Source organism: Pan troglodytes, chromosome 22, assembly GCF_028858775.2.
Source record: "Pan troglodytes isolate AG18354 chromosome 22, NHGRI_mPanTro3-v2.0_pri, whole genome shotgun sequence".
Lineage (NCBI taxonomy): Eukaryota > Metazoa > Chordata > Mammalia > Primates > Hominidae > Pan > Pan troglodytes.
In genome coordinates this window covers 37946671-37973274 of record NC_072420.2, presented here as the reverse complement: position 1 = coordinate 37973274, position 26604 = coordinate 37946671, and the positions used below count along the sequence as shown (strand labels likewise).

The window sequence follows — 26604 nt, the reverse complement described above, 5'->3', positions numbered from 1 at the left end:
ACTATTGTCCTAGAATTGGCACTAGGCTCACAATGGAAAACTACAGGCATAGTACTCCATCTCCTAATGAAAGATGCCTATAATTGGGGCCACTTCCCCCAGGGCTTAATAAAAAGCTGCAGATCTAGCCCCGCTTCCACCAAATACTTCCCCAGTCCTCTCCTCAATCTATACAGGAAGGCAGGGGAAGGAATGAAAGGAGGCAGTCGGTATTGCAGAGGACGGTGTTTCTGGTGGGAAGTGATGTAGCTGGGAAGGACATAGGACAATCTCTCCAAGGTATCAGAGGGCCTGCTGGAAGGGGAGTCTGGTATTCTATTTGTTGCCTGCAGATCTGTTCCTCCAGCACTCTTGCTGATTTATCCCTGTCTGTATGGCAAGGGGGAACAACAAAATTGAAGAGGGATATAGCAGGGGAGAGAGGAGTAGCCACGGGGTGGTCTTCAGTCCAGCCCTTTTGTGTGGCAAAGATGTGTATTTCTCCTGGGTCAAATTCTTCCTATGCGGAAGATAAATGGTCCTGAGTGATCTTGCCTGAGAGGCTGAGTGTACTGCCGGGTGCTGACGGCGGCGGGGGCGGGTGATGGAAAAGATCTCCCATGGAACTGTGCGGCAGGGAGAAGACCCCACCTGACCTCCCCATCTGTACCCCACGAAAGGAATTTTAAACGAGACAGTTACCAGAGAGGCAGGAATCAACTAAGAAAATTCAGCAGTGGCTAGTTAAGAGATATTTGTCTCATTTTCTCTCCTCTTCCTTATCTCAACACAGAAGCCAGGCCTTGCAGAGGTACGTTGAGAAGTGTCTGCATGCCCGAACCACGCTTTGCACCTTCCCACTCACACTAAGGGATTTAGGGTCCCACTTGAGACATGAGATCGACACTTTAACACGGTCTGATTTTTGGTAACTCAAATGGACCAGAAAGTTAAGGTATCATCTAAGGTGTGAGTGAGGGATGGAAAAGATTTAAAAGGATAGCGATTGGAGGCTGGGCGCAGTGGCTCACCCCTGTAGTCCCAGCACTTTGGGAAGCCGAGACGGGCGGATCATGAGGTCAAGAGTTCGAGACCAGCATGGCCAACATGGTGAAACCCCATCTCTACTAATACAAAAATTAGCTGGGAATGGTGGCACGTGCCTGTAGTCCCAACTGCTCGGGAGGCTGAGGCAGGAGAATCGCTTGAAACTGGGAGGCGGAGGTTGCAGTGAACCAAGATAGCACCACTGCACTCCAGCCTGGGCGATAGAGCGAGACTCCGTCTCAACAACAAAACAAAACAAAAAAACCAAGTATACAATGTTGATACATGTGTTTCTTTTCCTGTTTCTCTGCAGTGTCTACTGAGATTGATTTTTTACCACTTGAAAATGATGGGTGAGTCTAGCGGAAAGGGATCCACTTCTTGAATTCAAATAGACTAGACTGTGATTTTCAAGTCCCTAATGAATTGTTCTAAAATCGCTGAGTTTTGAGTTGCCAGGAAAACATTGAAGACAGAGACCAAAGCCCTGAAGGCAGAGAGGAGCTGCAAACCAAGACCTGAATATTTGAAAATACCATTTATTAACCTTCAAATGCAATTGTAGCTGCAGCACCATCACTGCTGGCCTGTAAAACATTTTATATTCTTAAGAGGGAGGCATTCGTGATACTAATTCTTTTTACAGATAGTTTCTGATGTTATCCCAAAAGCAATGCACTTTAAAAAATAACGATCAGAATCAAAGAATTTAAACAAAAAGCAAAGAATTTAAACAAAAAGCACTTTTCACCGCATTATTTAATTAAATCATTTGTCAAAATGAAATTTGACCTTCTGCTTATTGGCAAAATCCTCATTTATAACATTTACAAGAGATTTTAACTCAATAAACGAAGGACGTTAACAGTGCACTGCCCTGCAGTAACGCCCCCCACCCCCACAAACTGTATCTGGGGTCAGCTGTTGCTGGGAATAAAAATAATGGGCAGATTCACTCCAGCTTTCAGTCTTTCATTTGCAACCAATCTCCAAGCCCCAGAGCCTGGGGGCCGTGCCTTTCCACCCTTCAGCGCGGGGCGCACGGATCTGAATATTTAACACCCGGTTCCAGGACACGCGCCTGGGGAACACCCACAATCCCTCGCGGCCCGCGGAGCCCGGCTGGCGGGTGACCCAGCGCCGCGGCTCCGAGAAGAGCGAGGTCACCCGGGGCTTCCCGAGACCTTGGCCCTAGGCCCAGCTGGCGCTGGGACACGAGGCAAGCGGGCCGCCGGCCAATCAGCGCTTTGCAGGACTAGCACGCAGAGGCCGCACCCCTGAGGGTGACCGGAACCGTTCCCGCGGGAAGGGAAGGGTGCGGCGCCTGGCCGCAGACAGACAAGGGGGCGCCGGCTCTTCAGAACCCCAGGGAGAAAGCGGTGGAGGGCTAGAGTTGAGGAGATTAAGGACATTTGAGGAGGGCAGGCATTACCAAGTTAAAACCTCCTGGAAGACAACTCCATTGGGCGACCCGTCTGCGCCGCACAGCCTGACGGGAGCGTCGTCCTTCCTGCGCAGGCTGCAACCGACAGACGGGCTCGGCTCCGCCTCCAGCCGCGGGGCACGCGGGGAGAGCCGAGCGTTTCTCCCTCCCTCCGCTAACCCGGACAGCAAAAGAGCATTTCCGGCGTAAGACTGTCCCTACGGAAGGGGTGGGGCTAGTTTGGCCCCGTCTTTCACGCCCAGAGGGGGCGGGGTGAACCGTGACAGCGCTTCGGCCCGCACTAAGGCCGGCTCTTGTGCCGGAAGGAGGAAGGCGTGGGGCATTCGCCTCTCGGAGCTAGGGAGTGTGTGCGACGCCGCTGCGAGGTCACGTGAGCCACTGCCGGCAGAGAGGGAAAGGGGCGGGGCCCAGAACGAAGTGGGGAGGCGCCCTTTGTTTCCCTGGGGTCACGCGCAGCCGGAAGTGGCGGCTGCTGCGGAGAATTGGAGATGGGGACCGCCCTGGACATCAAGATTAAAAGAGCGAATAAAGTTTATCACGCCGGGGTAAGTGGGGGCTGGGGGTGGGGATGGAGGTGGGGTTGGGCGGGTCTGCAGGTTCCGCTGTCTCCATCGCTCTGCGCACGTCCCGCGTCCCTAGGCGGGGCAGGGCTGCCCCGCCAGGTGCGTCTCCATCAGGTGGGTGCGTTCCCGCCAGGTGGGTGCGTTCCCGCCAGGTGGGTGCGTTCCCGCCAGGTGCGTCCCCGCCAGGTGCTTCCCGCGCGAGGCCGGCTGCCCTGCGAGGAGGCCCCAGGGCAGGCGCCGCCGCCGCATCTGCGGGACGTGCAGGGCAGGCGCCCAGCTCTGGGGCTGCGCCTCTTCCCATCTGGCCCCTTGAACACCCGGCGGTGTTGGGTTCTCAGGCTTGAGCTCCCTCAGTGAGCGCTGAGGGCGGAGGAGTTGACGACCAAACTCCCCTTTCCCTCTCTCCTAAGGTGACCGCAAAGGTCTAATGAACGAAAGCTAAAACAAACCTTGGAAGCAGAAATGGGTATGTCTGGCGGCAGCATATATTAGATGGCAGTCACTTTTAACAACATACTAACATACTACGAAAGTTACTGCTTTTTCTGGTTTTATTCTTCGACTAACATAAAGGAATGGCTATTAAAATGCAAGTATAAAAAAGTAAAATCTTGACTATGCCATTAACAGGTTTTGTGACATTGGCCAGTCATTTAACCTCCTTGGGCCTCAGTGTCCTTATTTGCAAATGAGGGCGTCGTAAGGTTCCTCTAACTCGGGGAATCTCAACCCTTACTCTACATCAGAATCATTCATCCTGGAGAATTTTAAAATATGATTGCTTGGGTTCCACTCCCAGCGATACCGGTGATATATGTGCAGCTAGGGTTGAAATCACAGCCCCAACACTCTTTGGAATAAAATTGATCGCAGTGATTGGTCATATTAATGCAAAGTAATCTCAAAAGGGACAGAATTTCAGACAAAGGTCTTGGATGGATGCTAAAACTTTTGGGCAAAAGACAACTAGGGAAGCCTGCTCTTATTTACACCAGCTCAAATGGTCATCCCCTTGATGGTTAATTACAAAGGGAAAAATCTGGCCCGCGCGGTGGCTCACGCTTGTATTCCCAGCACTTTGGGAGGCCGAGGCGGGCAGATCAGATCACCTGAGGTCAGGAGTTCGAGACCAGCCTGGCCAACATGGTGAAACCCGGTCTCTACTAAAAATACAAAAATTAACCGGGCGTGGTGGCGGACGCCTCTAATCCAAGCTGCCAGGGAGGCTGAGGCAGAAAAATCGCTGGAACCCGGGAGGCGGAGGCTGCAGTGAGACGAGATTGTGCCACTGCACTCCAGCCTGGGCAACAGAGTGAGGCCCCGTCTCAAAAAAAAAAAAAAAAAAAAGAGAAAAAGCTACCTTTATAATGGAGAAATCTGGTAGTCACACTCCTCTAGCCAAGCACAACAATGAACACCACTTTACCATCACAACTAATGAGACGACTGACATTCGGTACCCCTTGGCATGATGCACAGAGAAGGCCACAACTCACCTATGTAGTATTCCTGCCAAAAATGTTTAATCCGTATCAGTTCATAAGGAAACAATAAGGAATATCCAAATTGAAGGGCATTCTGTGAAACAAGTAGCGTGGATTCTTCGGAAATATCAATGTCAAAAAATAAAGGCGAGATAATTTTTCTAGACTAAAAGACTAAAGGGACATGAGAACCAAGTAGAATGCTTAATTTCTGATAAAATATAAATTCGACTATGGACTATAATTGTTGTGTATTGGTGTTGAATTTCTCCAGTGTAATATTTATATTTTGGTTATGTAGAATACTCCACATGCTGAAGTATTTAGGATCAAAGTGTGTCAAGCCGTAAACTGTGCACATATGTTTATGCACATATGTGTATAGGAGAAAGAAAGTGAATGTGGCAAAATACTAACAATTGCTGAATGAAGTTAAAAGCTACATGGGTCTACTTTGTATTCTTTTTAAAAACAGCTTTATAAAGAGAATTTAAAATACGAAATTTACCCTTTGAAAGTATACAATTCAGTAGTTTTTTAGTGTATTTGCAGAGTTGCACATCCATCACCACGATCTAATTCTAGAACATTTTCACCCCAAAAAGAAACCCTGAACCCATTAGCTGTCACTCCTCATTCCCCCTCCCTCCTGACCCCTGGCAGTCACAAATTGACTTTGTCTCTGGAGTTGCCTATTCTTGACATTTCATATAAATGGAATCGTACACTATGTGGCCCTTTTGACTGACAAGCTTCTTTTACTTCGAGTAATGTTCAGTGTTCATGCTTGTCATAGCATGAGTCAGTTCCTCATTCCTTTCTGTGGCTGAATAATATTCCATTGTATGGATAGATCATATTTTGTTTAACCACTGGTCTCTTGATGGACATTGGAGTTATTTCTACCTTTTCGCTATTAATAATGTTATGAACATTCTAGTACAAGTTTTTATGTGAGAGGATGTTTTCATTTCTCTTGGATATATACCTAGGAGTGGATTTTGCTGAGCTACTTTAACTTTTTGAAGAGTTGCCAAATTATTTTCCAAAAATGTCTGCACCGCTTTACAGTCTACCAGCACTGTATGACGGTTCCAATTTTTCCACTACTTTGTATTCTCATAACTTTTCTGGAGCTTGGAAATGTTTCAGAATAACAATGGGAGGGCAGTGACAGGAGACTATATATGCATTTAACTTTAGTATTCATTATTTCATTAACAAGTTAGCATGTTCTCTTCAGAAATGTTACTCCAGCTGGGATGCTGAGATATTTTCTGTGGTTTTAAATATGATACAAGTAATGAAAAGTACATTAGAAAAGACACAAGCAGTGGAATGGTAAAGTTGCCCCAGCAGAAGTCATACACAGCCAGGACCACTTCCTGCGGGTCACAGAGTTGAAGACAGAGTCAGCTCTGTCCCTTAGACTACATCTCCTGGTGCTAGTATCAGGAACAGCATCTGCAATTGATGGCTGAAGGCAGCTTCTCTCAACCTTCAGTCACTTTTTATACTTACATGCATTTTAAATGAAACCTTATATGGTGAATATAAAAGAAAAACCAGTATAACTTCCAAATAGATGGTTGCTATGTTTTTTTAAAAGGCGACAGAAAAGAGAAAGTTATTAAACTAATTAATCAATTGACAAAAATCTCTGACATGTGTGCCCATGACTCATGTGCTAGACTCCATGATCTGTAATTCAGGGTAGGTGGAGTAGGCAGCCAGCACTGTCATGGCTGTTTTCCAAGCCTCGCGTAGCAGGATCCTTGCTGTCTGGTCCCTGAGGAGGCCTCATTGACTGCAGACAGTGCATATGTCACATCTAGTTCGCGCTGTGCTTGTGGGAGAAGCGGCCCTTCTCTCCTATCCTCCTCACCCTTAGCTGGCTGCAATGGAGCTGATAGCATACACATTTTCTCTTTTCTCTGTACATCTCAACAGTGACAGTAAAGATTAAGTTACCAAAGATTTGACTTACCTATGGACCTGCCAGAGCACCATGCCTACAATTCTTATGGGTTGCTTGAGGTGACTGCCACCTACTTTAGCCTGATCCTAAGCAGTACTATCCCAGGCTTGAGGTCATTAAGTGATTGTCTTTCAAGTGAAACGTGTTTGTCAGTGTAAGCACATAAGGCAAGCTTATGTTCCAGCAGAAGTTCTGGGGTAGGGTTTGACAGCCAGGCAGTATCACTCTCATTTTTCTAATGAGGAAATGGAGGCTTAGACAAGTTGAAGAATTTCATAACCCAACTAGACAAGTTGAAGAACTTCACCCGACTAATTGGACAGAGTCTGGATTCCAACTCAGATCAGTTCCAGTTCAAAGCATGTCCATTGAACACTCTATTATTCTGCCTCCTTAGGAGTGGCCATTTATGCAAAATGGAGGAATTTGTAATATAGAAATGTTGTTATTCATTTCCTAGGAGTGCTGTGAATAACATTGTGATATTTCAATAAAAAGAGACTGATATGACTTCTACTTTGAATATATGCTGATTCTGTTATTGTGCTTTTCAGTATCTTAGTTGTGGAAGCATTTGAAAATGGCTTGATTCTGTGGACACCAGAAAAACCTAAGTTATACTTAGATTTAAAATTGACCTTTTTTTTAAGAAAAAATACTCATTGACAAAATGATTTTTTAAAAATTACAGTTGAAGCATTTAAAAAATATAAACGTTAAAATGTAATATCCCAGCTGGGTGTGGTGACTCACACCTGTAATCGCAGCACTTTGGGAGGCCGAGGTAGGCAGATCACTTGAGCCCAGGAGTTCGAGACCAGCCTGGCCAATGTGGCGAAACCTCATCTCTACTAAAAATACAAAAATTAGCTGGGTGTGGTGCACGCCTGTAATCCCAGCTACTTGGGGGGCTGAGGTTTGAGAATCACTTGAACCTGGGAGGCAGAGTTTGCAGTAAGCCAAGATCACACCACTGCACTCCAGCCTGGGCAACAAAGCAAGACTCTGTCTCAAAACAAAACAAAACAAAAAATTAACGTGCTACAGAAGGTGGTAAAATGAAAAGTGAAGTCTCCTTACTCTTCCTGACTCCCTGTTCTGCCCTTGGACGTATCCACTGATGATTTGTGTAGTGTTCCAGACACACGTGTGCACACACACGCAACTTGTTCTCTTGCTTAATAATGTACCTTTATCTTGGATACCTTTTCATATTAACATTTTCATCAGTCCCATTCTTTTTTATATTATTTAATCAATCAGCTTCATTCAGCCAATGTATGTTGATCTCATGAGGGTTACAGGTTAGTAGAGATAGGCAAATATATAAAATAAAAGATGATTAAAAAGATGATCAAGTGCTCAAATAAGAGCATCTGTGATGTATGAAGGAGCATAAAGTAGGGTATAGTCATCTGGAGGGAAAAGGGAGAAGCTGGGGGCCCTTCTGGAGCTTCATCAAACCTAGTTTTGAAAACTGAGTGTTAAACTAAGTGCCCACCATGCACTGCTGGTTTCAGTCATGAGGAATAGACAGTGTAAACCTAGTGAAGAAGAGCTTGCAGACATTTGGGACGCAACCTGAGTCCTGTAGACTGTTTCTTTTACTTGGTTGACCAGGTGTTTATAGTCGCTCATCCTCATCTAATCTGGCAGCAACAGCAGTTTTTTAATGTGACTTAGGTTGACTGTCTTTCCAAAATATTTGTTTTCTTAGGGTTTATTATGTTCTTTTTTTTTAAACTTTGTAAGTTGGCTGTTCAGCATATTGAATTGTAGCCTCCTTTTTAAAAATGTAGACATTTCCCACTAAGTACTACTCTAAGTAGTACTTCGTACCTTAAGTTTTATTTTTCTTTTTAATAGGTGAGTGAATTATTGTAATGCAAATCCTTGTAACCCTACCCACATCCTGCTGGAGAGGAGACTGGAAGTAGGATCACTCCATCTAGATTCTGGGAGAAGACCCTGCTCCAAAGGACCTTGATGAGGTTTCATGGTTTGGTAACCTCATGCACTGTGGGAATGTCAGAGGACCCCGAGATAATGCTTCACTGCCAAGTCTGAAAATTGTGTCCCACAAGATTTGATTGGTAGTATTTTCTATCATTGTACAACTTAAAATATCTTCTAATTTCCATTTTTTTTGACATGAGTTGTATAGAAATGTGTGCTTCAGTTTCTGTTATAGCAACAACTCTTGTCACCCATAGCCTTACAAAAATTCCTAATTTTAATATTTAAATTTTAGAAACTTTCTTACAAGCAGAATTACAAAAAGAGTAACTAACAAGAAAGTGAGATTGTGATGGGATAACGGAATGTCAAGTCTAATTGTCAGGAAAAGACAAAATAACATGGGAATGACAATCAAAATGGACTAAGGACTTAGAAGATCCGAAACTATGAAGCTACTAAAAGAAACATTGGGGAAATGCTCCAGGACATTGGTCTGGGCAAAGATTTCTTGAGCAATACCTTAAAAGGACAGGCAACCCAAGCAAAAATGGACAGATGGGATCACATCAAGCTAAAAAACTTCTACACAGCGAAGGAAACAAAGTGAACAGAATAACATGGGAATGTTTTCTGTAATTTAGTAGTAACTGGCAATAGTTTACAAACACATTTTGTGTATACTGCTGTCATTGCACTGATTACCTCTGTTGTAGTGACTTTGTTCTATTAGTCCACTCAATTAAAATATTTGGTTTTGTTTATCTTTGTATTCCTGGGCCTGGCAGTACTCACCACTTAATAGGTGCTCAAAAACTTTATTAAATGATGAGTTGAAGCCCTAAAACATTTAAACAAAATGCAGAAGACTGATAGTTTTATAAATGCATTGACGGGCAACTATGGTATTGTAGGCACATTATGGGTTTTGCTTCGTAATTATAAATAATATTCTAGGTATCAATTTCAGACAGATGTTGATAAGATTTATTCTTATTTTGACATAGCCCCAGAGCTACACATTGCACCCACCATTACTTGTATTTGCTTTAAAATAGTCATTCTTAAGATCATGATTCAAATAAATTGGGAGTAGAGATTCCAGAATTCCTATAAATATGGTTTTCTCTCTGATTCAGGAATGGAATATAATAGAAAATTGTCCAAGGTTTGATTTTCCAGGGTCTTCATCCCAGTTCCTGTGGCTCAGCGTGCATATAGACCCTTTCTCCAAGCTTGCAGCATTGCTGTTGGGGACCTTCTCCCTAAGCATCCTTCCACTTCGGTACAAAACTTCTTTTTTTAAGTATTTTATTAAGATAGAGATGAAATCACGCTATGTTGCCCAGGTTGGTCTCAAACTCCTGGCCTCAAGCAATCCTCCTGCCTTGGCCTGACAAAAGTATTGGGATTACAGGCATGAGCCACCACGCCTGGCCTAAAAACTTGACTTCTGTTTCCAAAGACCCATGGGTGATATGAGATAATCAGGAATTGTGTTAAACATTCCCTAATTCACTACTTCCAGTGAAAAATTAAATTTCCCATGGAAACACCTAACTAATACTGTTTTATAACTAGGTAGACTAGGATAGCCTTTTCCAGCTCACAGAGTGCTTTAATCCTCCATATACTGTTAAGAGGTAGCGTTTTCTCCGTTTTGTGGTTCAGAAGACTGAGGCCCAGAGAATTCAGGGACATGCCAGGGGGACTGATGATAGCAAATATTTGAAGTTGCATCTTTTCATTCCTAAATCCAGGATTCTTTGTGCCTTCCCCGGGTCTTAATTCTCATCTGTAGAATGGAGATGATACCTACTCAAAGGTTGTATTTTAAAAATTAAATGAGATAATGTTTTAAGACACTTATCCTAGCTTCCAACACCTCGTGGGGGCCGCAGTAATAGGTGGTGGCATTGTCATGTTCTTTTCCACGCTCCGAAGTCTGTTGACCCTTAGAATTGCCCTTTGTGTGCCACAATGCTAGTTACGTTAGTACACCCTCCAAATGGCATAATGAGTGCTTGTCAGATGCTTCATAGATTGTCAAATATGTGCCCACTGTCTATGTCTACTTGGAGGAAGGAGAGTCAGTGACCAAGGAGAACATACGGAGGTGACGGCGATTTTGGCTGTGAGAGCCAAGTGTGATTTTGGTGTTGCTGCAACTCCTTTGCTTAGTGCAGCAGATGTGTTCTTGATCAAAAAGTTGGACACAAATGCATTGTAAATTACTTTGTGTCTTGGAACGCTGTAGGGGAGCTTATTGGTTAGAAAAATCTTGCAGTAAATCTTTCTGTAGTGTAAATATAATTCATTTGTTTTTATAAATCCAGAATGTTTTACATTCTTAAATTCTGGCACATGTACTCATGAAAATGATATTGTTAAATATTATGGTTGTGAAAAACATAAATAAGAGATTTACTCCCCAGCATAGCCAGGTTACAATGAGAAGAAATTTATACACTGTGGACTGAGTACTGTTACCTTAAGAACCTCAATACTACCTTAATTTGGCATGCCCATAATTTCTTATGAAAAAAAAAAGGAGAAACACTATACATAACAGTTCATTATTATGAAGAAAGCAAAGCTAAAATGCTAGTTTTTTTTTTTTTTTTTAAAGCTTAAATATTCTACTTTAACCTGCTGGATTATTAGTAAATGAATGATCAGTTATAACAGTGAATGCTTGTTGTAAGGACTTAGGGTATAAAAATTTAAATCTTTGAGCCAGGAGAGATCTTAAGGTAATTTTGAGAGGTATGAACCTTTTAGGAATACAGTCATCCAAACTTTAAGTAGGTCTCTTTTTCTGCTAATAACCTGATACTCCTGAAAAAGCTTGTCTGTTAAATCATAACCTAAACTCTTATATAATGCATAAGAAGCATTTTCAGAATTATCCGAGATTGTCTGAAAACTAGGATGCGATCAAAAGTGTTCATGTAGTTGTCCACTTGGTGTTTGTTGCTGCAAATCTTGTACCAGCCTGCGCCTGAGCATGGTAAAGCCTGCTTGACCACCGCGGCGTGTTTCGATACTGGACAGGTCTCAGCCTGTTCTGCACACCCTTCACCCCCTGCAAGCTGCTTGCTAGATCTCCCTTGGCCACGGTGGTGGGCTTTTCCTCTGCCTCCTCCTAATGCCGAGTCCCCGGTGCAGACTCGCCTCCGTTATGTCATCTAGGAGTCTACTCCGTGTCGCCAGCCATGCCCTCTCTTAGGCCCGAAACCTGCAGCCTACACCTTCTGCCTGTTAACAAAGGAAGGAAAAAGGAGAAAACTTTATTTTCCAGGTAACAATATATAGACTGAGGACACGTAGCTTCCAGGAAAACGAAAGCACGGAAGCCTGGGGTCCCCACCGCGCGTTCATCAGGTTCGGGGTGCTGGGAATGCCGGGCGCATGCGCAGAGGTAACACGTCACATCGCATGTTCATTTTGGCGCCAGGTTTTAACACTGAAAAGAGGGGTTGCGGCTCTGTATGTCGAAAGGTGAATGGCAGGGCACGGAGACGCTTTGTGTGCGCAGTCTCTGTGAAACGGCTGCAACCGGCCTGGGAACTGCAGCGCGGATCAGGAAAGGTTGTTTGCAAGGTGCCTCCTGCGCAATCGGTGCTGCTGCCGGACCCCGGGGCGGAGGCGCCCGGGTCAGTGGCACTCACTGAAGTCGCTGGGCAACGTTTTCCTAGAACGGGTTTCTGCTGGCTGCAGGCAGATCTCACGGCAGTTAACCTCGTAGTGTGAACAGTATGGGGTTATGTGAGCAACCCTTCCCCCTGCTGTGGCCGCTTAGTCTCTTCGCGAGGGTCTCATCTCCGCCACACACTGGCCAGCTGGGGCCGCGGGTACCATGTGCAGCGCAGCGCAGGCTGGTGGGCGCTGCCGGCTGGTGGGCGCTGCATGGTGCTTCACTGTCCCCTGCCTCGTGGCCCCGCTCCCCGCTTGGTGCCCCACCCGGAGGCAGCAGAGCCCATCGTTCTGTATGGACTCAGTTTCCAATCCAGCTAACGCCGACTTTCCTTTCCGCCGGTCCCAGCTGCCCCGTCCTGGGAAGTTGTGGCTGCCATTGCCCTTTCTGCCCCTTTGTCCCCGTCCTCCCACGCCTCTGGTACCCTCGCTCCCCACTCCTTTCCCTCCCCTCCAGTCCTTTCTTCCGCCCTTTCTTGGGGCTGACCATGAGCAAGGCAGGGTTGTGAAAAGCTGTAAGGGGAAGCCAGTTTGCCAGTTGCTTTCCGCTTTCATTTCAACCACACTGGAGTTTGTGACACCCTAACGCTCCCCATTTCACGCGTTCCTTTTTTCATCAGGTCGTTGTTATACAGACAGGCAGTGCTTTTACTGCATGTGGCTACACCCCCACCCCAACCCAGTTACTTTTCTAGGTTTAAGCTTCCGTTCAGAAAACAGACTGACTTGTTAGCCATCAGCTAGGTGGGCTGACCTGCGTCCCCTCCCCGAGAGCACACAGGCCAGACGCTTCGGAAGAGCGTGGTCCACACGTCACCTGCGAACAGGGACTCGCCCACGAGAAGCCGCTACGGCCTCAGAGGGAACCTTGCCTGTTTGCCTGTCCAGAGCTCAGGGAGAGGTCAGTTGACATCAGATCCTGATCCTTTTTTACTTTTTCCAGAACATTTTCTAGATCAGTTGTTTACAGACCTCATTTTAGGAAACCGCACTTCCTATTTTTACATATATTTGCGCTTTTTTGTTTGTTTTTTTTTTGTTTGTTTTGTTTTTTTGAGACAGAGCCTCACTCTGTCACCCAGGCTGGAGTGCAGTGGTACAGTCTCAGCTCACTGCAGCCTCCACCTCTCAGGCTCAAGCGATTCTCCTGCCTCAGCCTCCCGAGTAGCTGGGATTACAGGTGCGTGCTACCACGCTTGGCTAATTTTTTATTTGCAGAGACAGGGTTTCTGCATGTTGCCCAGGCTGGTCTCAAACCCCTGGGCTCAAGCGATCTTCTGGTCTCAGCCTCCCAACCACCATGCCCAACTCCATATTTACATTTTTAAATTATAAAATGGTAAAACTTTATTATCACGAATAAAAGAAAAAAGTATGTCATACAAACGCAAATATGTAAAGATGTAATTTTTGTAAAGTACTTCTTATTGTCCTCTAACTTAGCTACACAGAACACTTTATGGACATGTTTACATGGTGAGCAGCCATGAAAAAGACTGCCTGGGCTTTTTACTCTCCGTAATAGAGAGCTTGTGCCGTCACTTGTTGGCAGAAAACAAATCCAGGCTCAGAGAAATAGTGCCTTTCCAAGGTGATAGAAAATAGATTTTACCTTTCATCTGGTAAGTTACAAATGGTTGTTTCCTTATAAATAAGTCAATAAAATGAACATCGTTTAGCATAAAGATTTTCCAAAAAAGCAATGAAACCCTTTTATTAAATGAAGTCTTATATAAAATTCTAATGTCAATTTTAATAATACATATTAAAATACTTTATTTTATAAACAGATAAAAGCAGAGCTGTTCTACTTTAAGTGAGAATATCTATTTCCTCCCTCCCTTCCCTGACTCTTCCTCACATCCCAAAGTGGCTGCTGAGGTGTCTTCACAGGCCTACGGCCAGTGGTTCTCTTGTAAAGTATTAGTTATAGGATGTCGTGACCAGTGAGAGGCAACAAAGTTGAAGTTTTTTCATGCCAACCCATTTAATTTGGTCCTGTGTCAAAACTTACAAGTTCTGTTAGCTTTCAGATATAATGCAGTGCCTAGGGCCAGGCACAGTGGCTCATGCCTGTAATCCCAGCACTTTGGGAGGCCGAGGCAGGCAGATCACCTGAGGTCAGGAGTTCAAGACCATCCTGAACAACATGAAGAAACCCTGTCTCTACTAAAAATACAAAAATTAGCCTAGTGTGGTGGCGGGCACCTGTAATCCCATCTACTCAGGAGGCTGAGGCAGGAGAATCACTTGAACCTGGGAGGCGGAGGTTATAGTGAGCTGAGATTGCACCACTGCACTCCAGCCTCTATCTAAAAAAAAAAAAAAAAAAAAAAAAAAAAAAAAAAAAAAAATGCAGTGCATAGAATGAGGCTTTAAATATTTTGCCTTTATTTACTGGAGCATTTAAGCCAAAAAGGTACAGACCCACCAGTTTACTGACTATCCTTGGATAGTTTCTGCCATTTTCCTCCTTGAGAATTTACTCAGCTGGGGCTCTTGGACTAGCAGTCTCAGCAAAAGCTGGTGGGCTCTGGAGACCTTCACTGTTGTCCTACTTACTTGTCCTGGGAACTTGAGCTGGGAAGGACAACATGAGATTGTGGCCCTTTTGCTTCTGATAGGAACAAGCTGTCCTGACCCTGGATTACTGATGCTCAGACAGAATTGACCTCTGGGTAGCTGTGAGGGTTACACCTGCTGTGTGTGCTCTGATCCGTTGGGCAGGTCTCTGGTGGCCAGTAGCATTGGCTCACATGCTTTCCAGTGATGGCCGAGGTCCCTTCATCCTCACTACCGTTCCCCCATGACAGTGTCTTATTTACGTTTATGGTTTTACTGTCACATGCCAGGCATGATTTCAGCCCAAAATTAGCTCTTCCTTTGTTTTATCAGAAAGAATTATTTAACACAATTTCTCTAAAACCCAAATCTTCACCTTTGGGAAAGGAGCAGCAGTCCCGTCAATGGAAAATTAGGAGCCGATGGGCAGAAATCCCATTCTTCAGTAATCATCAGGAAAAAAACTAAGCTTTTTCTAATCTAAAAAAATACAGTCATGATAGTTTGACTATGTGTTTCAGATTTTAAAAAACCATTTTGTAAATTGAAAATGTATATTTTTACTTGCTAAGAAAATGCAACTAATACAAAAATGTCTTCTGCCCCTTCTCCTCTACTGCCCCATGAACAATGCCCAGAATTAACCACATGACATTCTCCGCATCTCACAGTAGTTTCATAGAGCAGCCTTAGGTGATCTGTCCCCAGAGCCTACCCTGGATTAACCTGAAGCAGAGACCCTGTTCCGTACTGCTTAATTAACACGTGATCTACCCTACAGTGCTCTTTTTGCTGAGCTCTTTTTTTCCTTTCTTTTATTTATTTTTTTTTCTAGACAGAGTTTTGCTCTTGTCACCCAGGCAGAATGCAATGTCTCAGCTCACTGCAGCCTCCGCCTCCTGGTTCAAGCAATTCTCCTGCCTCAGCCTCCCAAGTAGCTGGGATTACAGGTGCCCGCCACCATGCCTGGCTATTTTTTGTATTTTTAGTAGAGATGGGGTTTCATCATGCTGGCCAGGCTGGTCTTGAACTCGTGACCTCAGGTGATTCCCCTGCCCTGGCCTCCCAAAGTGCTGGGATTACAGGCGTGAGCCACCGCACCCAGCCTGAGCTCTTTCTTTACTTACTTATTTTAGAGATGAGGTCTTGCACTGTTACGCAGGCTGGAGCACAGTGGCACAATCATAGCTCACTGCAGCCTTAAACTCCTGGTTTCAGGTGATCCTCCCATCCTAGCCTCCCAAAGTGGGTTGGGATTACAGTGCAAGCCACCCCACCTAGCCGTGCTCTTGCTTTCTAACAAGGGCCCTTTAGGCTGTTAGCCTCATTTGCCGCTAGACTCATCTCTTGTCCTCTACTCTGAAGTTTGCCTGCATCCTGGCTTGGATTTGAACGCTGCACTATCGTGATTCATACATGATTTCACTCTGACTGGGATTTCAATCTGCTGGCTCTTTGGTTGTTCATATGTAAGTGTGGGCTGGCTCTACAGAGCATTTTCTTTGGCGGACTCCCTGTGTTCCACGGTTATTACTTTGGCCTGTAATTATGCCAGTTCCAGGCTCCTTTGTAATTGGAGCCCTCCTAAATGTTTGGTTTTTAGTCTGGAGTCTTTACATGCACTTATGCCAGTAGTTCCAAACGAATGTCAACTTTGTAAACCTACAAGTTGGAATGTTATTTCTGGAATAGTCCTTATCTGAAATGCTTGGGACTAGAGGTGTTTTGGATTTTGGAATTTTTTCAGATTTGGAGTATTTGTAGATACTTAATGGTTGAGCATCCCTAATCCAAAAATCCAGAATCCGAAATGCTCCAGTGAGGGTCTTCTTTGAATGTCATGTCAGTGCCCAGAAAGCTTTGGACTTTGGAACGTTTCAGATTTCAGATTTTCAGACTAGGGATACTCCATCCTATTGAAATCTGAAATCAGGTAGTCTCTATTAACATAATTTTGTTAATATGTGCTATCTAACTCCTGAAGCCATGCAACACACCATGATTAGAATTTAATACTCTGCTGCTAAAGACCCTGCATATACTTACTTTTATTAATGTTTACTTTTTATGAATAGTATTTTTCCCTTTCTTCTAAACTTTTATTCAGTGGCTTCAGTTTCTTTTCCAGGCTCTCAAGAAAGCTTCAGATCTTGAAGTTTCACATCACACTATTGGACAGTATGCTTTTTGTCAGCCCATTTTACTTAGTATTGACGCCTGTGTGTATACTATACCATACGTAGAAGGAACCAGCTATGTTTTACCATGTTGGTTCTGCCCCAGAATGTGATACTAAAACATAAGCCCCCAGAGCATGGGCTTCACCTGTTGTGTTCCCTGCCATGTCCAAGTGCCTAAAACAGTGTCTGACACAGCAAGCATGCCAACAAAGTTGTCAAATGATGGTATCATTTCTCTATATTGGCAGCACATGTACGTAAGCCATGTAAATTGATATCTTGTTATTTTGTTACAGTTTCATTGCTAGTGAACTAACTTTTGTAGATTTTACTTAAACGTTAATCAATTTTAGAATATGACTCAATTGTCCAGAAAGTAATATAACTGTTTCCTCCTATACATGATAATTTCTGTGTTTTTTAAAAACAGGTATAATTACAAACAGTAGATGACTCTTTTCAGTATAAAGTTCCTTGAGACTGTAGCCACCCACAATTCAAGATATGGAACAGATCTGACACCCCCCAAATTCCCTTGTGTTCCTTTGTAGCCCGTTTTCAGTCCCTATAGTTTGCTTTTTCCAGAATGTCACGTAACTGGCATAAATATGATTATGTGCTTTGTAGCCTTTGAATCTGGCTTATCATTAGCATAATGCATTTCGTTCGGATTCATCCAGGTTGTGTGTTAATAGTTCATTCATTTTGATGGCCGAGTTGTCCACCCTTGCATAGATGTATCACAGTTCGTTCATCTATTCACCTGTAGAAGACGTTTGGGTGATTATGAATAAAGCTCCCAGAAGCAGTTGGGCATGATTTTTGTGTGAACATAGCTTTCATTTCACTTGGGTTTTAAAATCTAGGAATGGGGTTGCTGAGTGGCATTGTCTTTGTTTGTTTGTTTGTTTGTTTCTGTACCAGGAAATGAACTGCATTGGAGTATCTCAGTTTAAATGATAGTTTGGAGATGGTGTATTCCATGCAAAATTCTCTTTCCTGGAACTTAAGTAAATTTCACATAATACTGGCCATTACTTACCATGTGGAGAACTATCTGAGGATTGTTTATCCTGTTTTTTCAGACAAGATGGAAACAGTTATATAAAATAGTGGAGATGGGGATACCTAACACATTGAAATCTCTTTAATGTTTCTGATTTCCGCTTTCTAATCAAAATGGGTCTCTCAGTGCTACTAAGAAAGGGTAGAGTGTTTCAACAAGCAATTAATTGTCTCACTCATGTTTTCCCACCTAGCTCAGTAACTTACCTTGGTGTTTTGTTTTCATGTTAGTTGAGTACTTAGTGCATTTGGTCCTCATTGGTAAATAAAAAGGCATCTCACTATAGGTGTACCGGATCTTTAGACCAAATGGGATGGCAGAATCTCAGGTGGTTTAGGAGGGAAGGCCTTGTTCAGATATATGCACACGACTGTGGGGAACGAAGATGGGCTGTCATGGTGCATCCCACTGCCAGGACCATTGGAAAGGAAAAGCATTGCAGAGAGAATGGCTGAGGCATTGAGAGGCTTTTACTTTTCTAGCAGTTGTGTTCAAGTCCAAAATAAGAACTAATCCAAAGAAATGTGACTTTTTAACACACAATCTCCAGATCTTTTCCTGAGGAGAGACTATTAGGCCTATAGGTTATCAAAATTTAAGAGGCTTAGAACTTTGTACATTGAGGTCTAAAGGCTACCCACTCTGGAATTTTGTTTTATTTAAAAATGGATTCATTATAATAGGTAATCAATTCACAGGGTTCAACATTCATGAATTTCAAGATCGATACCCCCTGCCTCACCCACCCTATTCATCAAGGGCTTCTCCTGTGGGGCAACCACCGCTATCAATTTCTTGTGATTCCTTCCAAAGATACTGTATGCATCTACAAGTAAATATGTACAAATGTGCTTTTTCTTCCCCTTTTTCACAAATGGTGCAATATACAGCTTAAATTTTTTAAAAAAGTAGAATGTATGGGAGTGAGGGGGCGTAGACTGGACATGCTGATTCATATGCAATAAGGAGTCAGTTCTTAAGATAAATGAAGGAAACTAGCCCTGCATCCCCATATGTACTAGTGTAAATGATCTCCACATTGTTGAAAGAAAACTCACAATTTTCCTATTGTTGGAATTTAGTTTGTCGACCATCTTTTGTTATTTACAAACAGTGTTGCAGTGAATAACTATGTTCATAAGTCATCTCACATCTGCAAATGTATCTGCTGGGCCCATGTGTTTGTAAAATGTTTTTGGTCTTGCCAAATAGCCCGCACGAGGTTGCAACATTTCAGGTTATCCCCAGCAATGCAGAGAAGGCTTATTGCCTCCTCTCTGGCAACACAATGTAATGACATTTTTTTATCTTTGTTTTAATTGCTATTTATCATATTTTTGTTGAAATTGAGCATATTTTTCTGTGTTTAGGAACAAACTGCATTCCCTTTTCTGTGAGCTCTTTGTTCAGATCATTTGCCCTTTTTTTTTTTCATTTTTCTTCTGAGTTATTTATCTTTTTCATCGATGTCTTTTTTTTTTTTGAAACGGAGTCTCACTTTGTTGCCCAGGCTGGAGTGCAGTGGCGTGATCTCGGCTTACTGCAGCCTCCGCCTCCCGGGTTCAAGTGATTCTTCTGCCTCAGCCTCCCGAGTAGCTGGGGTTACAGGCGTGCACCACCACACCTGACTAATTTTTATATTTTTGGTAGAGATGGGGTTTCACCATCTTGGCCAGGCTGGTCTTGAACTCCTCACCTCCTGATCCATCCACCTCGGCCTCCCAAAGTGCTGGGATTACAGGCGTGAGCCACCACACCCGGCCTTTCATTGATTTCTTTTAGGCGTTCTTAAAATATTAGGGAAATCAGACCTTTGCTAATTTGTTTATTAAGTTGTAGGTATTTTACCTAGTTTATCATTTATATAGTGGTATTGTTCATAGTCATATTTGTGGTCATATTTATTCAGAGTTTTGAGGCATTCATAGAAAGGCCTTTCCCACTTTGATATGATAAAAATTATTCTCTATGGTTTTGTCCAAAACTTTTATTATTTCAGTTTTTACATTTAAGTATTTGCTACATTTGTCCTACACAAAAAGTTTCAGTATGGTCCAACTTAATTTTTTTTTTTTTTTTTAAGACAGTCTTACTCTATCACCCAGGCAGGAGTGCAGTGGCGTGATCTCAGCTCACTGCAACCTCCACCTCTTGAGTTCAAGTGATTCTCCTGCCTCAGCCTCCCAAGTAGCTGGGACTATAGGCATGTATCACCATGCCTGGCTAATTTTTGTATTTTTAGTAGAGATGGTGTTTCACCATGTTGGCCAAGTTGGTCTCGAACTCCTGATCTCAGGTGATCCGCCTGCCTCAGCCTCCCAAAGTGCTGGGATTACAGGCATGAGCCACCCTGCCCGGCCCAACTTAATTTTTTTTGGTTGAGTTCTCTGGCCAGTTTCCCAGTATCACTTACTGAATATTCCCTCTCTTCCCTAAGGATTTTAAATGCTATCTTTATCAAACATTAGCTTCCCATACTACCTGGGTCTATTTCTAGACTTTTGTTCTATTGATCTTTCAGCCTGAACATGTGTCCTGTACGACACCTTGTAAATTATAGTAGCGTTGTAATATCTCACAGGGCTAGTTTCTCCAATTTTCTTCTTTTCAGATTTATCATTGCACATAAACTTCAGAATCAGCTTGTCTAGTGTATCCCTCCCACTCCCGCCATCTCCCCCTCAAAAAGAAAAACAATTGTGGTGTTATTTTCTTTTAAGATTAGGTTGCCTTTATAAACCAACTTCTGGGAAAGTAGACTTGTTAAGGGCATTAAATCTTTCCCATTCAAAATCCGGCATGGTTGGCCATTTCTTCAAATTTTCTTTTGTGGCTTTCAGGCATGTTTTAAGTTTTGTCATCTGGGAGTTTTAGACATTTCCTGTGAAATTGATGTATAATATTTTAACTTTTTGTTCCTTTTGAAAATAAGGCCATTTCTTCCATTGTATCTTCTCACTAGTTGTTGGTTTATATGTGATACCTATTGGTTTCTCTGTGTTAATTTTGTACCCAGCTGTCATCTTTTCTGAAACTCTCTTCATGTTGATAGTAGTTTTTCAGTGGATTCCCTTGGGTTTCTTCAGGTATACACTCATATCATGTGCAAGTAGTGATCATTTTACCTCCTGCCTTTGAATTACCTCTTTCTCTCTCTAGTTTTATTGTATTAACTAGTGCTTGCAGAACGTTAATTGTGGTGATAGTGGACATCCTTCTTTTATTCCTGACTTAAATGGATGATATCTTGTTTTCTCATTAAGTTTGATGCTGGCTTTGGGGTAAGGTAGATATATTTGGTCATCCTTCTATTATTTTACTAAGAATTTTATCAAGAATGCATAAATTTTATCAAATGCCTTTTCAGCATCTATGGAGATGACTATATATAATTTTTCTCTTAATAGCTATTAATATGAGTTGTATTACCAGTTTTCTCATTATTAAACTATGCTTATATTCCTTGACTGAATTCTACTTGGTTATGTGTAGTGTTGTTTTAAGTTGCTACTGGATTGCATTTGCTAATATTTTATTTAGGACCTTTGCACTGGTATTTACAAATGAGAATAATCTAGTTTTCTCTCTTCTCTCTCCTGTCTCTCTCTCTGAGTGTGTAGACGTTTGTCTTATTTTGCTGTCATTGTTATGTTGGCTTTATTTTTTTTTAAGTTCGTTGCTTTCTAATAGTTTTATAGTGGAATTTTCTGTTCTTTACACAGAAAAATTCAGGGAATGATCTCCTGTGAAGCTGTCGGGTTTGGGGGCCTTATTTAGAACTTTATTTTTTCTATGATGATTGATTTGCTTGGACTTCATGTCTCCCTTGGAGTGATTCTGGATAAATTATATTCTCCCAGAAAAATAATTCACTTAGCTTTTCAAATTTACTTACATACAGTTGAATAGTGTTGAATATTATCTTTTAATTACCTCAATTTTTCTAGTATTTCCGCTCTTATTTCTTATTTTGGATATTTGTGTTTTTCTTTTAGATTATTTAATAATTTGCTTTGTTCCCCCCCCCCCCCCCCCGCCCCCAGAAGAAAGACCTATTGGACTTATTAAGGGATCAGTTTGGCCAGTTTTTAAAAGTATATCATGGACACTGAAAAGAGCATATCTCTGTTTTCAAGGTATAGAGATCTATGTATGCCAGTTCATTATACCCTGTTGATATGTAACGTAGGTCTTCTGTATCCTTGTTTCTTTCTGTCTACTCTATTGGTCATGATCTGTAAATTAACGTCTCCCACAACGAATTTGTTTTACTCAGTTTCTCCTTAAATCTATTCCCTGTAGTTTTTGCTTTACAAGTGTTGACACTGTTTGATCCACAGATAATAATACCACGTCTTTTTCTTTTTTTAGAGACAGGGTCTCGCTGTGCTGCCCAGGCTGGTCTTAAACTCCTGGGCTCAAACAATCCTCCTGCCTCGGCCTCCCAAAGTGCTAGAATTGCAGGCATGAGCCACCACACCTGGCCTCACAAGTCTTTATTGTGAGTTGCTCCTTTAGAATTGTAAAGTACCCTTTGTCTTGTTTAATCCTTCATTCTCTGAATTCAGCATTGTCTGATATTAAGATGACAATCCGTGCCTTCTTTCTTTGCCTTTGTTTATCCTTTCTTTTTTATCCTTTCCAAATCCACCCCTGCCATTTTAGGTGCTTCTCTGTCATACAACATAAAATTGGGTTTTGCCTTGTAATGTAATATTAATGTCTGTTTTTGAATAGGCATTAATTTGGCTCATTTGTTAATATGACATATGTTTGGCATTAATTCTGTCATTCCTGCTTGGTTGGGGGGAATGTGTTTTTAAGTAGCTTTTGAAACATCTTTTTACAGTCTGTCTTGTTTGCTTTAGTTGTTTGTATGATTTTCTAGTCATCTGGAGTTTTATTTTTGTTTTAACTGTTGCAACTTTTTATTGTACCTGAATCTTCACATTTTAGACATTATTTATTAATTTCCTACTGTGAACAATGGTAAATTAGCATATTTCCTCTTTCCTTTTCCCTTTCTTCCCGCTGCTACCTGATCTTAGTTACTTATAGTATTCGTCGTTGTTTACTTCTGTTAAGTTTATTTGTATGACATTATTTGATTTATTAACTTTAAATCAGCACTGTCCAGTAGAGCTCTCTGTGATGATGTGAATGTACTTCTTATCTGCTCTGTCTCATATGATAGCCACTGGCCATAGTGTGGCTATTAAACGCTTGAAATGGAAGGTCCTGAATTTTAACTATTAATATAAGTTTAAGTTTCAATAGTCACATATGGCTTACAGCTACCATACTGAAAAGTGTAGACCAGATGCGGTGGCTCACACCTGTAATCCCAGCACTTTGGGAGGCCAAGGCAGGATTGCTTGAGCCCAGGAGTTCAAGACTAGCCTGGGCAACACAGCAAAACCCCATCTCTACAAAAAATACAAAAATTAGCTGGGTGTGGTGGTGTGTGCCTATAGTCCCAGCCACTCAGGAGGCTGAGGCAGGAGGATCACTGGAGCCTGGGAGGTGGAGGTTGCAGTGAGCTATGATCACACTACTGTACTCCAGCCTGGGCGACAATAAGACCCTGTCTTAAAAGTATGGAAGTATGGTTTGAATAATACATTTTTAAATCCCAGCCATCAAAGATGGGAAAGCCATGTACATTATACTACTTCCTAGATTCTAGTTCTCTTAGTCTCCCAGCTAGTGTCGATTACATTCTACATTGTCAGGACTTATATTTTGCATTCTCTTCTTTCATTATAATCATCACTTATCTCAGTCTTCTTCTTACAATTAAATGGAGTTAATCCTCACAGTTGGTTCTTTTGACATAGTTTTTCTAGCCATCTCTTGGATAGCTATAGTTTACTATTTAGTACATTCCTCAAGAAGGACTTTTATATAGTATTGCTTGGGATATGTTTTTTTTTTTAGTTTGGTTGGGTTTTTTTATTTTTGCACATTTAAAACTTTCAGTTACAGTGGAATGACAGATTAGGTGAGTATAAATTCTAGGGTCACACTTCACTGCCTTGAGCATTGTTGTATCATTCTGCTTGCATTTTGAATTCCATTTTGCTAGGGAGAAATATGGTTTCTTTTCCTCTTATGAGTGACTCGATCTTTTTTCCTGACTCCAAAAGGATATTTTCTTTTTTGAATGAGAACACTTTTGCTACAGAGTATTTTCATTGAGTGCTCCTAATTCCTTTGCCCTTGAGTGTTTTTGAATTATCACAGTAAATATTTGTTCTGCTTCATTATTTCAGTTTTCTTATTTGGAACTTAATTAGGCATAGCTGTGTGTTTGTTACCTGTCTCCAATTTTATCTCTGTCTTTGTGGTTCTTTTTGAATTCTTTCTTAAATTTTCATTTAATTTATTTGGATTTTGTCATTTCTGCCCTGCATATATCCTTAGACCCTTTTAAATTTATTTTCTGTGGTGGTTTGATTTTTTCCTTTTACTTCTTTTCTGAGCTTTCCTATATTTTTATCTCTTCCTTTTGCCTCACCATTTCCTCCCTGAGCTCTTATAGCTCTGTTTTGTGTTCATCCTTTATAGAAGCAATTGTCTCATCGGACTTTACAAATTCATGGTGAAATGCACATTCACCATTTTCATCTGCTTGATGGTATGGATTTTTCTTCTGGCGAATGATCATTTATTCATTTAGTAAATGTTCATTGAATGCCTACTGTTGCCAATCACTCTGCCCTGGTGGAGTTTATGTTCAGGGGCAGGAGACAGACAATAAATAAAATAGGGAGGCACTTTTGTCTTATTTTGGAAGGTGTAAGTGTCACAGAGCGCAGTCAGTCAGGGAGGGGGGATAATGAGTGCTAGGGAGGGAGTAGTACAGTTTCAAATGTGGGCTCACGGAACCGAGTCCTGCAGGTATCTGAGAAGAACAAGCAGGTGGAGCAAGGAACGTGGGCAGTTGCCTAAGGCTGGAATGTGCAGGCCTCTGAAAGGAATGGCAAGGGGGCCGGGGCAGGAGCGAGGGAGCAGAGGGCCCCATATGAGGGCCGTCAGGTAAGGAGAGGGCGGGTCCCCCTTTGTAGGCCGCTGTGGCTCTTGGTCCCCCTTTGTAGGCCGCTGTGGCTCTTACTGTGTGCGTGAGATAGCGAGCTGCTGAAAAATCTAAGTAGAATAGTGACCTGACCTGGCTTTCACATTCATCTGCCACTCATATTTCTCTCCTTCCTCACTTCCCCTCCTTCCTTTCCCTCCCCACTCTCATTTTTTAATCCATTAGATGTCATGTGCTCCTCTGCTGGTTCCTTTTAACCTCTCCTTGCAGGAGATGAATTTATTCCTAGACCAGGCTGGCTGGAGTGTTCTAATAGCCGGAGGATTTACGTGAGAGTTTCTTTCATCTTGACTTTGCATGAGCCCATGCAGTAACCAGCTGCGGGGCGTTTGCACCTTGCAGAGGGGCTCATTGTCTCCACCACTGCAGAGACCGACTGCTTCCAGCATGGGGCGGGTTGACAGGATGCCTCTCTGGGTGTGGCCTCAGCTGTTCCCAGGTGTACCCTCACTTTCCAGAAGAAGCACGTTTGCAGAGCTGGGGGCCTTCTTTCCGTTTTTCATCACGTCCCCCTGCTCAGTCTTCACTTGTTTTAACAGCTCTTCCACCTATTTCATGGTATTTAGCTATCCCCTTGCTTCGCCGAAAATGCAGTTTGTGGTTTTGGTTCTCATTCTTTGGGTGATTTCCAGGAAGCCAAGAGGGGTCGCTGACTTGATGCCACCATTTTCAAATCCAGAGTTCCAATTATGGTTTTGGCATTTTATTCCAGAGAACAAATAAGAAAAAGAGTTGTATAGTTTGGTAGTGGCCTTTTACATTTAGAGAGTATAAAGTTAGGCTGGGTGCTCACACCTGTAATCCCAGCACTTTGGGAGGCTGAGACGGGTGGATCACTTGAGGTCAGGAGTTCAAGACCAGCCTGACCAACATTGGTGAAACCCTACTAACAATACAAAACATTAGCTGGGTGTGGTGGTGCATGCCTGTAGTCCCAGCTACTTGGGAGGCTGAGGCAGGAGAATTGCTCGAACCCAGGAGGCAGAGGTTGCAGTGAGCCCAGATCGTGCCACTGCACTCCAGCCTGGGTGACAGAGTGAATGAGGAAAAAAAAAGAGAATACAAAGTTAGAAAATGTGGCTGCTTTTGCCCCCCTTTGAACAAACTTGCCAGTGGTTTCCGCTGTGAGAGCCAGCAAAGCTGAGAAGAGCAAGGGTGGCCAGTAGCCTTTGGAATGCTTGTTTCCAGGCGGCTCTTTGGGCTGAGGTTGAAGATGGGCAGCTTCAGGCCTCTCTCCAGACTTAGCTCCTCCAGGGCAGGGACTTGGAGGAGCCCCTCGAAGCAGGCTCTGAGTGGTGTGGTTCTTGGGTGCATGGCCTCTGTCCATCTAAAGCAAAGCAGCTGAGGCACAAAGTATAATAAAGAGCTGACTCGAGCCAAAGAGAGGACAGCTGCCCAGAAGATACAGACCCAGTGACCCTGGATATGAACTCCGTTCACCTGTGTTACAAGTAGGTTGTTAAGGCAAAGAAAGGGGGACAGGGAGTGGGGTGATACAAAGTTGTTTGCCAGGAATTCTCATTGGCTTACAGAAATGGCATTGATGGGCGATT

General features: G+C 42.9%; 1 protein-coding gene and 1 long non-coding RNA gene across 8 annotated transcripts in view; one reads left to right on the top strand and one right to left on the bottom strand.

The window, feature by feature from the left end:
- The window catches only part of LOC112206651 (uncharacterized), a 28434-nt gene extending 25885 nt beyond the window's left edge, over positions 1-2549 (bottom strand). Inside the window, exon 1 of the long non-coding RNA XR_010154525.1 lies at positions 2459-2549. This is a non-coding gene — a long non-coding RNA (uncharacterized LOC112206651). The remainder of the gene's footprint in view (positions 1-2458) is intronic.
- VPS26C (VPS26 endosomal protein sorting factor C) overlaps positions 2117-26604 on the top strand; it is a 49172-nt gene continuing 24684 nt past the window's right edge. For 4 of the 7 annotated variants that reach the window (XM_054675100.2, XM_054675101.2, XM_009424493.5 and 1 more), the window contains exon 1: positions 2154-3015. In XM_054675100.2, the coding sequence (XP_054531075.1) occupies positions 2959-3015 (57 nt within the window). In that variant the 5' untranslated portion in view covers positions 2154-2958. Of the gene's footprint in view, positions 3016-26604 lie in introns of all 7 variants that reach the window. The other 3 variants (XM_531457.8, XM_063803673.1, XM_009424542.5) reach the window with 3 other exon arrangements.